The 12,409-nt window shown below is 43.3% G+C and overlaps 1 protein-coding gene across 1 annotated transcript in view; it reads left to right on the top strand.

Annotated features, from left to right (window-relative positions):
- The first annotated feature begins 11,082 nt into the window (after positions 1-11,082).
- The window catches only part of MED17 (mediator complex subunit 17), a 35,026-nt gene continuing 33,699 nt past the window's right edge, over positions 11,083-12,409 (top strand). Inside the window, exon 1 of the mRNA XM_073662187.1 lies at positions 11,083-11,416. Coding sequence (XP_073518288.1) covers positions 11,185-11,416 — 232 coding nt within the window. The 5' untranslated portion in view covers positions 11,083-11,184. The remainder of the gene's footprint in view (positions 11,417-12,409) is intronic.

Here is a 12,409-nt window from a genome sequence, read left to right as displayed (position 1 = left end):
CCAACAGCACCTGTCCACCATCAACACAGCCAGGAAGGACCGAGATAAAGGAAAGACTCTTACATCAGTTGCCACACACTTTTTAAATTCCCATAACTGCAAAACCAATGGGACTCACGTAATTGGCTTGCAGGTAATTGAAAAGAACATCCGTAATAGGGACATCATCCCGGAGCTAGTCCGACAGGAAGCAAAGTGGATTTATAAACTTAATAGCTTGGCTCCCATGGGACTAAACGAAGGATTTCTTTTTATTGGTTTTTATAAACCAAGCTGAATACTTTTTGATTGGAACTCTCCCTCTTCTTGACCCTTGATGGTTTCACCTGAACATATATCCATTCAGGACTAATGTCGTCCCATTGTGGGCTTGCATTCCTTGTTACTATGGCAAGTTTGGGGTACCTCCACTGATGTGATGATTATTACTACTGGCATCTCACCCCTCACATTAAAATGTGCATATATCCCCCTTTCTCTTTTTTTTTTTTCTTTTTTCTTCTTTTCTTATTATGGAGATTCAGGGATTACACGATGTGCTTGGACATACAGTACAGACCAAAAGTTTGGACACACCTTCTCATTTAAAGATTTTTTTGTATTTTCATGACTATGAAAATTGTACATTCACACTGAAGGCATCAAAACTATGAATTAACACATGTGGAATTATATACTTAACAAAAAAGTGTGAAACAACTGAAAATATGTCTTATATTCTAGGTTCTTCAAAGTAGCCACCTTTTGCTTCGATGACTGCTTTGCACACTTTTGGCATTTTCTTGATGAGCTTCAAGAGGTAGTCACCGGAAATGGTTTTCACTTCACAGGTGTGCCCTGTCAGGTTTAATAAGTGGGATTTCTTGCCTTATAAATGGGGTTGGGACTATCAGTTGTGTTGTGCAGAAGTCTGGTGGATACACAGCTGATGGTCCTACTGAATAGACTGTTAGAATTTGTATTATGGCAATAAAAAAGCAGCTAAGTAAAGAAAAACGAGTGGACATCATTACTTTAAGAAATGAAGGTCAGTCAGTCTGAAAAATTGGGCAAACTTTGAAAGTGTCCCCAAGTGCAGTTGCAAACACCATCAAGCGCTACAAAGAAACTGGCTCACATGAGGACTGCCCCCGGAAAGGAAGACTAAGAGTCACCTCTGCTTCTGAGGATACGTTTATCCAGCCTCAGAAATCGCAGGTTAACAGTAGCTCAGATTAGAGACCAGGTCAATGCCACACAGAGTTCTAGCAGCAGACACATCTCTACAACTGTTAAGAGGAGACTTTGCGCAGCGGGCCTGCTAGGAAACCAATGCTAAGGACAGGCAACAAGCAGAAGAGACGTTTTTGGGCTAACGAACACAAGGAATGGACATTGGACCAGTGAAAATCTGTGCTTTGATCTGATGAGTTCAAATTTGAGATCTTTGGTTCCAACCACCGTGTCTTTGTGCGAGACGCAGAAAAGGTGAACGGATGGATTCTACATGCCTGGTTCCCACCGTGAAGCATGTGGAGGAGGAGGTGTGATGGTGTCGGGGTGCTTTGCTGGTGACACTGTTGGGAATTTATTCAAAATTAAAGGCATACTGAACCAGCATGGCTACCACAGCATCTTGCAGCGGCATGCTATTCCATCCGGTTTGCGTTTAGTTAGACCATCATTTATTTTTCAACAGGACAATGACCACAGACACACCTCCAGGCTGTGTAAGGGCTATTTGACCAAGAAGGAGAGTGATGGGGTGCTACGCCAGATGACCTGGCCTCCACAGTCACCAGACCTGAACCCAATCGAGATGGTTTGGGGTGAGCTGGACCGCAGAGTGAAGACAAAAGGGCCAACAAGTGCTAAGCATCTCTGGGAGCTCCTGCAAGATTGTTGGAAGGCCATTTCCGGTGACTACCTCTTGAAGTTCATCAAGAGAATGCCAAGAGTGTGCAAAGCAGTCATCAAAGCAAAAGGTGACTACTTTGAAGAACCTAGAATATAAGACATATTTTCAGTTGTTTCACACTTTTTTGTTAAGTATATAATTCCACATGTGTTAATTCATAGTTTTGATACCTTCAGTGTGAATGTACAATTTTCATAGTCATGAAAATACAGAAAAATCTTTAAATGAGAAGGTGTGTCCAAACTTTTGGTCTGTACTGTATATTATGTCCTTCCACATTAGTATTGTGAGATATCTATGGGGGTATTTTTACCATTCTCAGGTGATTATGGATATATTTGGGTGCCTCTGATGGAGGGATCACCCACATTACATGTTTGGATGAATGGTGCGGCCGCACATTGTCTGTCTGCCTGTCTTTGTCTTCATTGTTTTCTCCTTTGGTCTCTGGCTTCTGTGAGACCCAGGGATTGTTCAGACTGCTGTGTTAAGAAATTGGGGGGCACAAATATTAAGGAGGAAAAATAGACTAACACAATGGTGATGAATACACATTTTTTGTACTTGACTATATGCTGCTAAATTCTTTCCCCATTGATGTGTCTCATTTTGGCTACTTGTCCCTGTTACGCATGGACATTTTTCCCATCCTTTTAGATGTTGTGGGGATTCTGGTATTATGAACCGGTGTCTACATGGTGGGAAGGTGCCTCGCCCTGTCTCACACACTGACCCATCGTTGTACTCCACCAGACGGGTTGAGGCATGAGAGGGGGCTTGGGCACCGCCCATGTTGATGTCCGTGCCTGTGACGTTGCAGGGCGCGCTCCCGCACATGCGCATAGCTTCAATGCGGTCAGCGCGAGCTCCGGAAACACTCACTGTTTAGCTTCCGGTATGATACCCCTGAGGCCAGCGCGCATGCGCTGGGTTAACATGGCGGCGATGCACGATCCGGATGTCCACATCTGATTTCAACCTAGGTAATCATTTAATCAATATATCTAATCTGTATGACGATATAAATAAAGTACGGGTCTAACTGTTTCTACACCACACTTTCCCCTGATGAAGCCACAACGCTAGTGGCGATATGCATGGGGTTGTGGTCTTTTTTTGACCTTCCCAGCTGTTGCACATGGACACTTCTCCATTCCGAACTCACAGGTTGTATTCTACACTGTGTTCCAAATTATTATTCAAAAAGTGTTTAGGAGTGATAAGGGAAGAATTTTTTTGTTTGCCAGTTAAACTCATTGATGGTGATGTGTGTCAGGGCTCTTTATAGCACTGTAAGCAATTGCAGTCACCTGTGCTAATTAGTTTGGCAGGTGTGTCCAATGAAAGGCAAGACTACTTAAGAAGGCTGTCCCACATTATTAAGCAGCCTACATTTTCTGCCAAAATGGGAAAGAAAAAGGATGTGTCGGCTGCTGAGAAGCAACAAATTGTGGCGTGTTTAGGTCAAGGCATGACTACAATCAACATTGCCAAGACACTTCATCGTGATCATCGCACAGTCAAGAAGTATGTAGCTGATTCACAGTACACACGTGTGCGTGCTGATAAGGGAAAATTGAGGACTCTTTCCTACAGGCAATTACGTCAGGTTAAAAGAGCAGCGGCAAAAAAGCATTGTCATAGCAGCAGACAAGTTTTTGAAGCTGCTGGTGCCTCCAACGTCCCCCGAACAACAAGATGCAGGGTCCTTCAGAGGTTGCAGCTGTGCGTAAGCCATCCTGTCGACATCCTCTATCCACTGCACACAAGCAGAAACAGCTCCAGTGGGCCAAACAATACATGAAGACTGACTTCAAAACTGTTTTGTTCACCGATGAGTGCCGTGCAACGCTCGATGGTCCAGATGGAAGGAGTGGAGGATGGCTGGAAGATGAACACCCCATGCAAACACGGCTACGGCGCCAACAAGGAGGAGGTGGAGTAATGTTTTGGCCTGGAATCATGGGGAGAGAGATTATCGGCCCCTTTAGGATCCCTGAAGGGGTAAAGATGAACTCCATAATGTAGGCATAGAAGCTATGTACTGGCCCGCCCATTCCCCAGACCTGAAGCGAAATTGAATACCCAAATCTCAGACTTTATTACCTGCCCTACCAAAAGGGGTGATTTATGCCCGAAAGTGCCCTTGTGAGAAAATCTATATAGGACGCACAAAACGTCCCATGAATAAAAGAACAAGTGAACATCTCCGCAACATTAATAATGAATTTAACGATCATCCCCTCTCTAAACACTTCACAGAGAAACACAAGGGTTTTACTCTAGGTATACAGGTGATGGATATATAAATAGTACACAAACACTGGCGCCAAGGTGACTGTATTAAGCAAATGTCTTGTGCTGAAAGCAATTGGATTTTTAAATTGGACACCTTGAGACCTAAAGGTCTTAGAAGTGAAATTGAGCTATTCGTCTTTAATGAATGATCACCTGACGATGCTAGTGAACCATATATAAAGGACCATATACCACCCCAGGACCAACCCTGACTAAGGAAACCATCTAGTTTCCGAAACACGTTAATTTGTAGTCCAATCCAGCCTCCGTACCGGTACAGGTCACGTGTGTATCTATCACATGCCACGACGTCACGCAGGTAGAGACTCCACGCTTCCCCTCCTCACACACAGGTTCACAGGATCTACTTTGGCTCCCGCTCTACGGACTCAACGTAAGTCATTCTTACCTACTGCTACAGCACCATTTTAGCAGGCTGAGGACAAGGCTCCTCACCCCTACGCCGTCGCAATACCCCTGGCATACTCACCATGTGGCCCTACTCAGCAACGGCGTATTGAGCGCACTGCCTACCACTCTAACAAAGTGGAACCAAGACTCCATTCAGTAGCACTGTTTCCTTCTATCGTGAGGCATCGCATCAGTATACGCTACATTGGCAGCACAGCCCTCTCTGGTCCTATTTCACGTGGTCCCTACTCTGCAGGACCAGTTCATGTGCATTCTGCACTCCAGCAGTAACTTTAGTACTCATCCTTATAAGCCCTATATACCTGGAGGCCGCTGCACAGGTAGCACAGCAGGCATCAGTGTTAACAACATCAGGTATCTTTTAACCCATTGCCCATACCAGGCACAGTTCCTTCACTACTCTAACTTTGTCACCTTTTATTTTTAGCCTGTATCACTCTGTCCTCTTACCGTGGCCCAGGGAAAATAATCTACACAAATACTCCAGCATCTCTCTCACCCACCAATACCAGGTAACCACCTTTTTAGGGCACAAGTCTTACCTAAGCCACCCTTCTTGGCAGTACTTTTTTCTAACCATATCTGGCTTCAATCCTAGCCAGCCATCGTTTCACCAACCAATCAGCTACTCAGCGCTGAAAGTTCCCTGTCACGGGTGTGTCAGGTGTAGTAGACAGTCGCTCTGGATCTGGCTGTAGAAAGTCACTGCGCTTGGCATTACAGATGCCTTCTTAATCCTTCTGCCTTTGGGACACAGCAGTGACCTCTCTCCTGCTGCTGATTGATACACCCCTGCCTGGGCATTTAAAACACTCAGTTTGCTCCAGGGAATCGCCAGTGATACTTCTATGCACAGGCTTGGAGCACTAGCAGTCGGCTAGCATCTTCTCTGGTGCCCTTGTAGGACAGTTGGCGTTACTCCTTTGGTGTCTGCTCAAACTAAGTTTATCCCCTTTGCTTGTCTACCTTGTTGTCTTTAGTTTGTAGTGGTGCCTGACCAGTGCTCACCCCTCCCCCTCCCTATCTAGGCCCAAGCTTTACGGTCATCCAGGGTTTAGTGTCCTGCTCGGCGATAGGCGTGGAAACTATATAGGTACGGTAGGGAAGGCAGAGTGATATTAGATCTACCTAGGGGTCTCCACTCCTCCTTTCCCTAGTGTTTGGGCTTCCTCCCCCTCTTCCCTTCATGTTGCACTTCGTCTTTCCCACACCTTGCATGACAGTTTCCCTCGTACCCACCAGGTATCTATAGCGAACTCACTCAATGACTCACACCGATTATCCCAGGAATAGGTAAGCCAAATTTGTTTCTTTTCTACTAGGGGACGACCTAAAAGGTTCTAATCAGGAACCCTCCGCAGCTACTCATCTCTCAATCCATTCATCTGAGAAAATTCATCATAACCACTACTAGATATAACGCTCCCTCTGAGCATCGTATTCTTAATATATTGATTTTTATTAATAAAATATTGTTTTTATTTTATCCAATCCCTCTATTTCCTCTTTGGTCCATCGCAAATTCATTTTATCTATAAAATCAAAAGCAGAATACACAAACAGACAAAAAAAAGTCAGTCAGTCAGGGTGCACAAGCTTGAGATAAACTGGTGCTAATCCTAAAAGCTAAAAGCAAAATGCACCTTAAAAAGCATAAACCCGATTTTTTTAAAAAAAGGCGAGAGATAGAGATCCTCACACTTTAGAGTGCAAGAGTACACATAAGGCATGGGTCAAGTCACACTCTTTTCAAAAACAGGGGGAGGAGTTGTCTATGATAACCATGTCCCCTAACACCAGATTACTCTGGACCAAGGGGACAGACAACCCACAGGGTCTCCTAATCCCCCTTTGAATAAAACTAATTGGTTGAAGGACTTTTCCAAACATACTACTAATAGGAAATCTAATATTAACCATTGCAAGGAGGGCTGCACAAATTATACCACAGTAATATGAAAACCCCAAATAATACAAACATTGGTAGAAAAGACACAGGTGGTCCTATTGGTACACACACTTTCAACCCTGTTTTTTTGGGGGGCCCCAAACACAAAACGAAAAGAGGCTGGGGAAGGATCAAACAAGAGGCCTACTTAAAGTCCTTGGAAAATGATCATAAAATCGATAATCTGAGTAAAAGACCACTTACTATTAAAGAGGCACCCGTATTATGTGAAGGATTAAATTTTGCACCTTCTGCCAGATTCAGTAAGTTTGATGCATTTATAAACATCAAGCAATATACTCAAAAAACAGCCCTTAAAAATTTTTTTAAAAAGAGATAAAGGATTAAATAACCAGACCAATCTCTCCAATACTAATGAAATCCAATTCGGTCACACTGCTCTCGTCCCTAAATCTAACTTCAATCCTACCAATGAATACTCAACGGCCTTAAAAACCTTTGAAACCATAGTCATTAATGGGATACTTATAAAAAAGTTTTTTTCGTCCACCAAATTTGACCAGTCAAGAAAGAAAGGCCATTATTTCACTACAGGAAAATAATATTACCATGCGTCCTGCGGATAAAAGGGGGCAGTATTTTAGTTATGGACACCTCGTACTAGGAGTCTGAATGTTTGCTTGGGGATACTCAACCATACAGTAAATTAAAAACAGACTCCACTAAAAGATTCACAAAATTGGAAACATTAGCCATACGTGGTCGAAAGGAGGGCATATTGAACCAAATTAGTTTCACTTTATTTGTAACAAAACTCCAAGATTGGCAGTCTTTTATCACATCCCAATATTGCATAGAGATACTGTTAATCCCCCTGGCCAACCAATCATTTCTGGCATTGTGTGTTTGACTGCTAATCTGCCCAAATAGGTCGCCTCTCATCTTCAACCATGTGTTACGTGCAACTGCCAGCTAATTTAAAGGAAAATAGCCATATCCAATCCCGGCTGGAAACCATCCGTTGGGAAGATGGCTTCTTTTTTACATACAGTGATTGAGAATGGTAAAAACTGTCAAGCAGCCCAAATTTTTCAGGACTCTAGAGGCAAATACCACTCTGATCTAATTAAGTTTACTGACAGAATTAATTTTATTTTAACACACAATTATTTTTCATACAACAAAAACGGCAGGCTGCGCCCAAACATTGTCCTATGGCGGCGTCTTAAAGAGGTAATAATTATCATCTGGAAGGATGGTGAAGAATCCCTCTGGTCTTTCATTAGTGAGATTAACTCTAACGAGCTTTTTCTTAAATTTACTCCCACATACAGAATTCTCAATATTCATTTTCTTGATCTGAGCATATTCATTCAGAAGCAAGCTATTTTTCCAAATGTTACCTCAAACTAGTGGACTAATACCTACACTGCTACTACTAGCTGTTACCTCCCAATCTGGTAGGCCAATATCCCCAAAGGCCAATTTACCAGATTACGTTGGAACTGTACGAACTCGGGATTTTTTAGAAGAGGCTTCGCATCTTAAAACCCAATTTGTCACTAAGGGGTATAATGAAGACCTATTAAATAATGCGATTCAGGAAGTTATGTCTCTTCCTGGGGAAAATTTGATCTAAAAATCTGTATATAACCACAAAACCTGTTTCATTAAAGGAACAGTTAGCTGTTATTCCTATTACCTAGTACAATAAGCAAACTGGCTCTTTTAAACACATGATTAAAACATTTTGTCCGGTACTTAAGCAAGACAACCTTCTTAGCGAATCTCTCATTGAAAGCCCTAAAATTTTTTTGTAGGGCTAAAAACATAGGAAATTTGGTAGCCCCTGCAGTCAAAAATCCATTGGTTAGGAAAAAGGGTGTCCTAGTCACCCTATGCTCATGAATCAAGTAAGTTGCACTAATACATTTATGTCACCTCTTATAGGCTTTTTTTGGTGCGGTTTGTGCTATGGCTTTAGACATATTTCAAATGCACATAAAAAAATTTTTAGAGAAATTACCAACTCTATTGGGAGAGAAATTTTGAAATTTTCTATTAAGGATTACATCACTTGCTACGCTAACTGCATTATTTATGCTATTATCTGCCCGTGTGGGAAAATCTATGTGGGTCGTACAATAACAAAACTCTCAAAACGCATAAGAGAACATGCGTATAAAATCCAAATTGGTTTTAAAGGTCATTCCCTCTCCCGGCATGTCCTTATTAAACATAATTGTTCATTTAAGAGAGTTCGTTTTTTGGGCCTGGAAAGAATTGTTAGGGATTGGAGAGGTGGCAGTTTTATGTCACGCATGTCGAGGGCAGAATTGAAATGGATTTTTAATCTAAATACCCGCATACTCAGTGACCTCAACCATAATATAGAATTGTTTGCTTTTAATTAAAAATTTGTAGGACTTGAGGCCATTTAGTATCGCTAACTGCATTGTGTAAGTATATATATCCCCTTTAATGCAGTTTTTTCTGGATAATTGAACTTAGTGATAGGGGAACGGATACATTGGCATGCACCTTATAAATTTATTTTATTATTTCCTACTTGCAGTTATATTCTCCATTAATTTGCCCCCTCCCCCACCTCTTTTGAGGGTGAATAATGGGAGTACATTTTCATTTTTTCACACTGAACACAGCATGCTAGCAGTCTCTTCTAACAAAAGAAACAGAGATTTCTGAAACGCATAAGGACCAGGATTTGTGGATCTCACCAGCTCCCTTGAACTGTGATGTCACACGCTGTTTTTTGCCACATTACTTTGCCATCGCTTTCAGGGAAGCCACCGGCCAGGGTCCCTGATCGCTCTCGCTCTACTTTCAGCTCCACGTTTATTCCATTGCCCCCAGAACATCTTATACATTGCTGGATGGGGGTTGCCCGGCTGGAACATTTTTGGTGACTGTGACCCAGGAACTTGCAGGACTTGTGTAGGCTAGTTACTTTCTCTGCTATTGCATCTTTACGCTTCATATGTGTGTATATATATATATATAAAATCACTTTATCTAGCATTCACTTTATTTGTTATAGCGTAAAGGTGGATTGAATCAGGTTGACTCCTATTGTTTATGTTTAGTTACCAGTATGTTTCGTTATTTTCTCTATGTCATGGCCTAGTTGTCCATCCCTTCTACAACTGATCTGGTTTCCCCAGGATATGAATAACAGCGCATAGTGTTAATATATTTTAATGTTTGTTGTTGTCAGCATTACAATGCTTTTCATCCAGCACAAATATTTTTTTTCTAAGCCAAGGTGTATATTGTGGCCCATTACCTTTGCCTTCTGTGTACAAGCACTCTTTTGGAGTGGTTCGTATGTTTAATTTGGGGACAAATATCTTTGGGAGTATACAAAGCGCAGAGTTATAGGCCTGTTTTTGGTTTGCATATATTATATCCCTTCTATTATAGGCCTCAGTACTGGGGTATTTTTGTGATTAATTGCTTTCTAGCTTAATGTCGCAGACGTCTGTGTAAATTCTAATGTCTTTGTTGGATGGAGGGGCAGCTGTATTTAGCACCATGTTCCGTCTTGCTAGATGTATATTTAGCGACATATTTGTGCATTATTCCTCTCTTTGTGCATTTGTCTTTCAGCCTCAGGCCCTGTCCCTACACTATTTCTAACATTTCCTTTCTACAGTGTCTATTTTTAAGCCAAAAAAAGTGGGATGAACAGAAAGCACATAAGGCCCACATCACACCGTCCTGACACTTATGTGCATTATTCCCCTTTTTTTCAATTTGTTTTTTATCTTCTGGCCCTGTCCCTTATATTTCCTAAAATCAAAAGGCAATGAAAATTCAGTCATGGTGCACAAGCCTGAGATAAATTGGTGCTAATCCTAAAGTGGGATTAAAAAAAAAGTGGAATAACTGCTGGCCATAGAGAGCTCATAAGGCCCAAATCAACCCCATCCTACTACATTCATATACAGCGACACTTATGGCCTTTAGTCCTTTTTGTGCATTTACTTCTCAGCCTCAGGTCCTAGCCCTCTACATTCATTTTTTTGTTCCTTTATTTCCTTTCTAAGGTTTTTTTTCCATTAAATAAGGAGCAAAATTCAACACAAAACTAAAAAAAAATGGGGGGCAGAGGGTATAAAAAAAACACCCACCCTGGCCTCTGGTCACAAGCTGTTTCTGACTGAAATTCTTGAGCAAAAGGCAACAAAACCTCAATAGTGAGAGATTAATTCACTCTTTGTTCATAAGGCTGAGTGAAAAATATGGCAGGAGCCTCTCACGGTCCAAATTAGGTAGTGATGAAAACAAGGCGCCCCTGTAGCGCTAGGTCTCCCTAACACCTCGGGTTCATTTACTATTATTCATCGTGACTTATTTTCCTGTCACTTTGTCGCCATTACGAGGCCACACGACCGCTCGACATGCCTTTCACCACCCTCCTTCCCCTGTCGCAGCCCCAAGAAAATGGCGATTAGAGCGGTACGCAGGAGTATATATAGCCTTCTGAGCACGTGGTACACTAGCGGTCACGAGGTACGCTGCTGCTCACGTGGTGCCGTAACGTCCCTACGCGCCGGTCACATGACTGTGATGTCATCAGAGCGCGCCGGTGCTTCTGTAGTTCGTTGGTTAGTCTCTCCGGTTGATCATGTCCGGGGGGCCGCCGGTGCAGATCAGCATCGAGTCTTCCGCAGAGAAGCAGGTGCAGGAGGTGGGGCTGGATGGCTCCGAGACGTACGTGCAGCCGCTGTCTATGTCACAGAACCTGGCCCGTCTGGCGCAGAGAATAGACTTCGGCCAGGACTCTGATGAAGAAGGGATCGGAGATGGACTCGTTCCCCGGGAGAACGACTGGGGGGAGCAGCTGGAGGAGGAGGAAGGTGAGTGTGCGCTGAGATCGGCCGATGTGATCGGGCAGGTGACTCCTTACCTGCTGTACGATGTCTATTGGTCGGATGCTCCTCTCTCGCTTGTTGCTGTGACAGCGGCTCCTCCTCAGCCCTCACTGGTTGGAATACGCGCTTAACCCCTTCCTGTCACCGGCAGCTTTTTCGTTTTTCCTCTCTCAGAAGCTGTCACTGTTACATTCTGTCCCCATCACCGGAGGAGGCTGATTGTGGAGGCGAGTGTTACTCAGTGACGCCCTTCACTTTACCGAATAATGAATCGCAAAGTGATGAAGTGATGATACAGAGACTTCATCACTGTATGATGCTTCGCCGCTGGATGATGAGGATGATGAGGCTCTGCCTCTGTATAATGATGATGATGATGATGAGGCTCTGCCTCTGTATAATGATGATGAGGCTCTGCCTCTGGATGATGATGATGATGATGATGCTTCGCCGCTAGATGATGATGAGGCTGTGCCTCTGGATAATGATGATGATGAGGCTCTGCCTCTGGATGGTGATGATGATGATGCTTCGCTGCTGGATGGTGAGGATGATGATTAGGCTCTGCCTCTGGATGATGATGATGAGGCTTTGCCGCTGGATGATGATGAGGCTCTGCCTCTGGATGATGATGATGCTTCACTGCTGGATGATGAGGATGATGATTAGGCTCTGCCTCTGGATGATGATGATGATGAGGCTTCGCCGCTGGATGATGATGAGGCTCTGCCTCTGGATGATGATGATGCTTCACTGCTGGATGATGAGGATGATGATTAGGCTCTGCCGCTGGATGATGATGATTTAGGCTCTGCCGCTGGATGATGATGGTGCTTCGCTGCTGGATGATGATGATGATGAAGCTCTGCCTCTGGATGATGATGATTCTGCTCCGTCACTGTTTTCTGGGTTTCATTTTTACGGTGTTCATCGTGCGAAAACAAGATTCTCCGGGTCGCTGCCTTTCCGGCGAGATTG

Source organism: Phyllobates terribilis, unplaced genomic scaffold (assembly GCF_046119375.1).
Source record: "Phyllobates terribilis strain yellow unplaced genomic scaffold, ASM4611937v1 Scaffold_2__4_contigs__length_985480577, whole genome shotgun sequence".
NCBI classification, from domain to species: domain Eukaryota; kingdom Metazoa; phylum Chordata; class Amphibia; order Anura; family Dendrobatidae; genus Phyllobates; species Phyllobates terribilis.
Note: the sequence above shows the minus strand (reverse complement) of the source record. Positions and strands in the feature narration are given on the sequence as shown.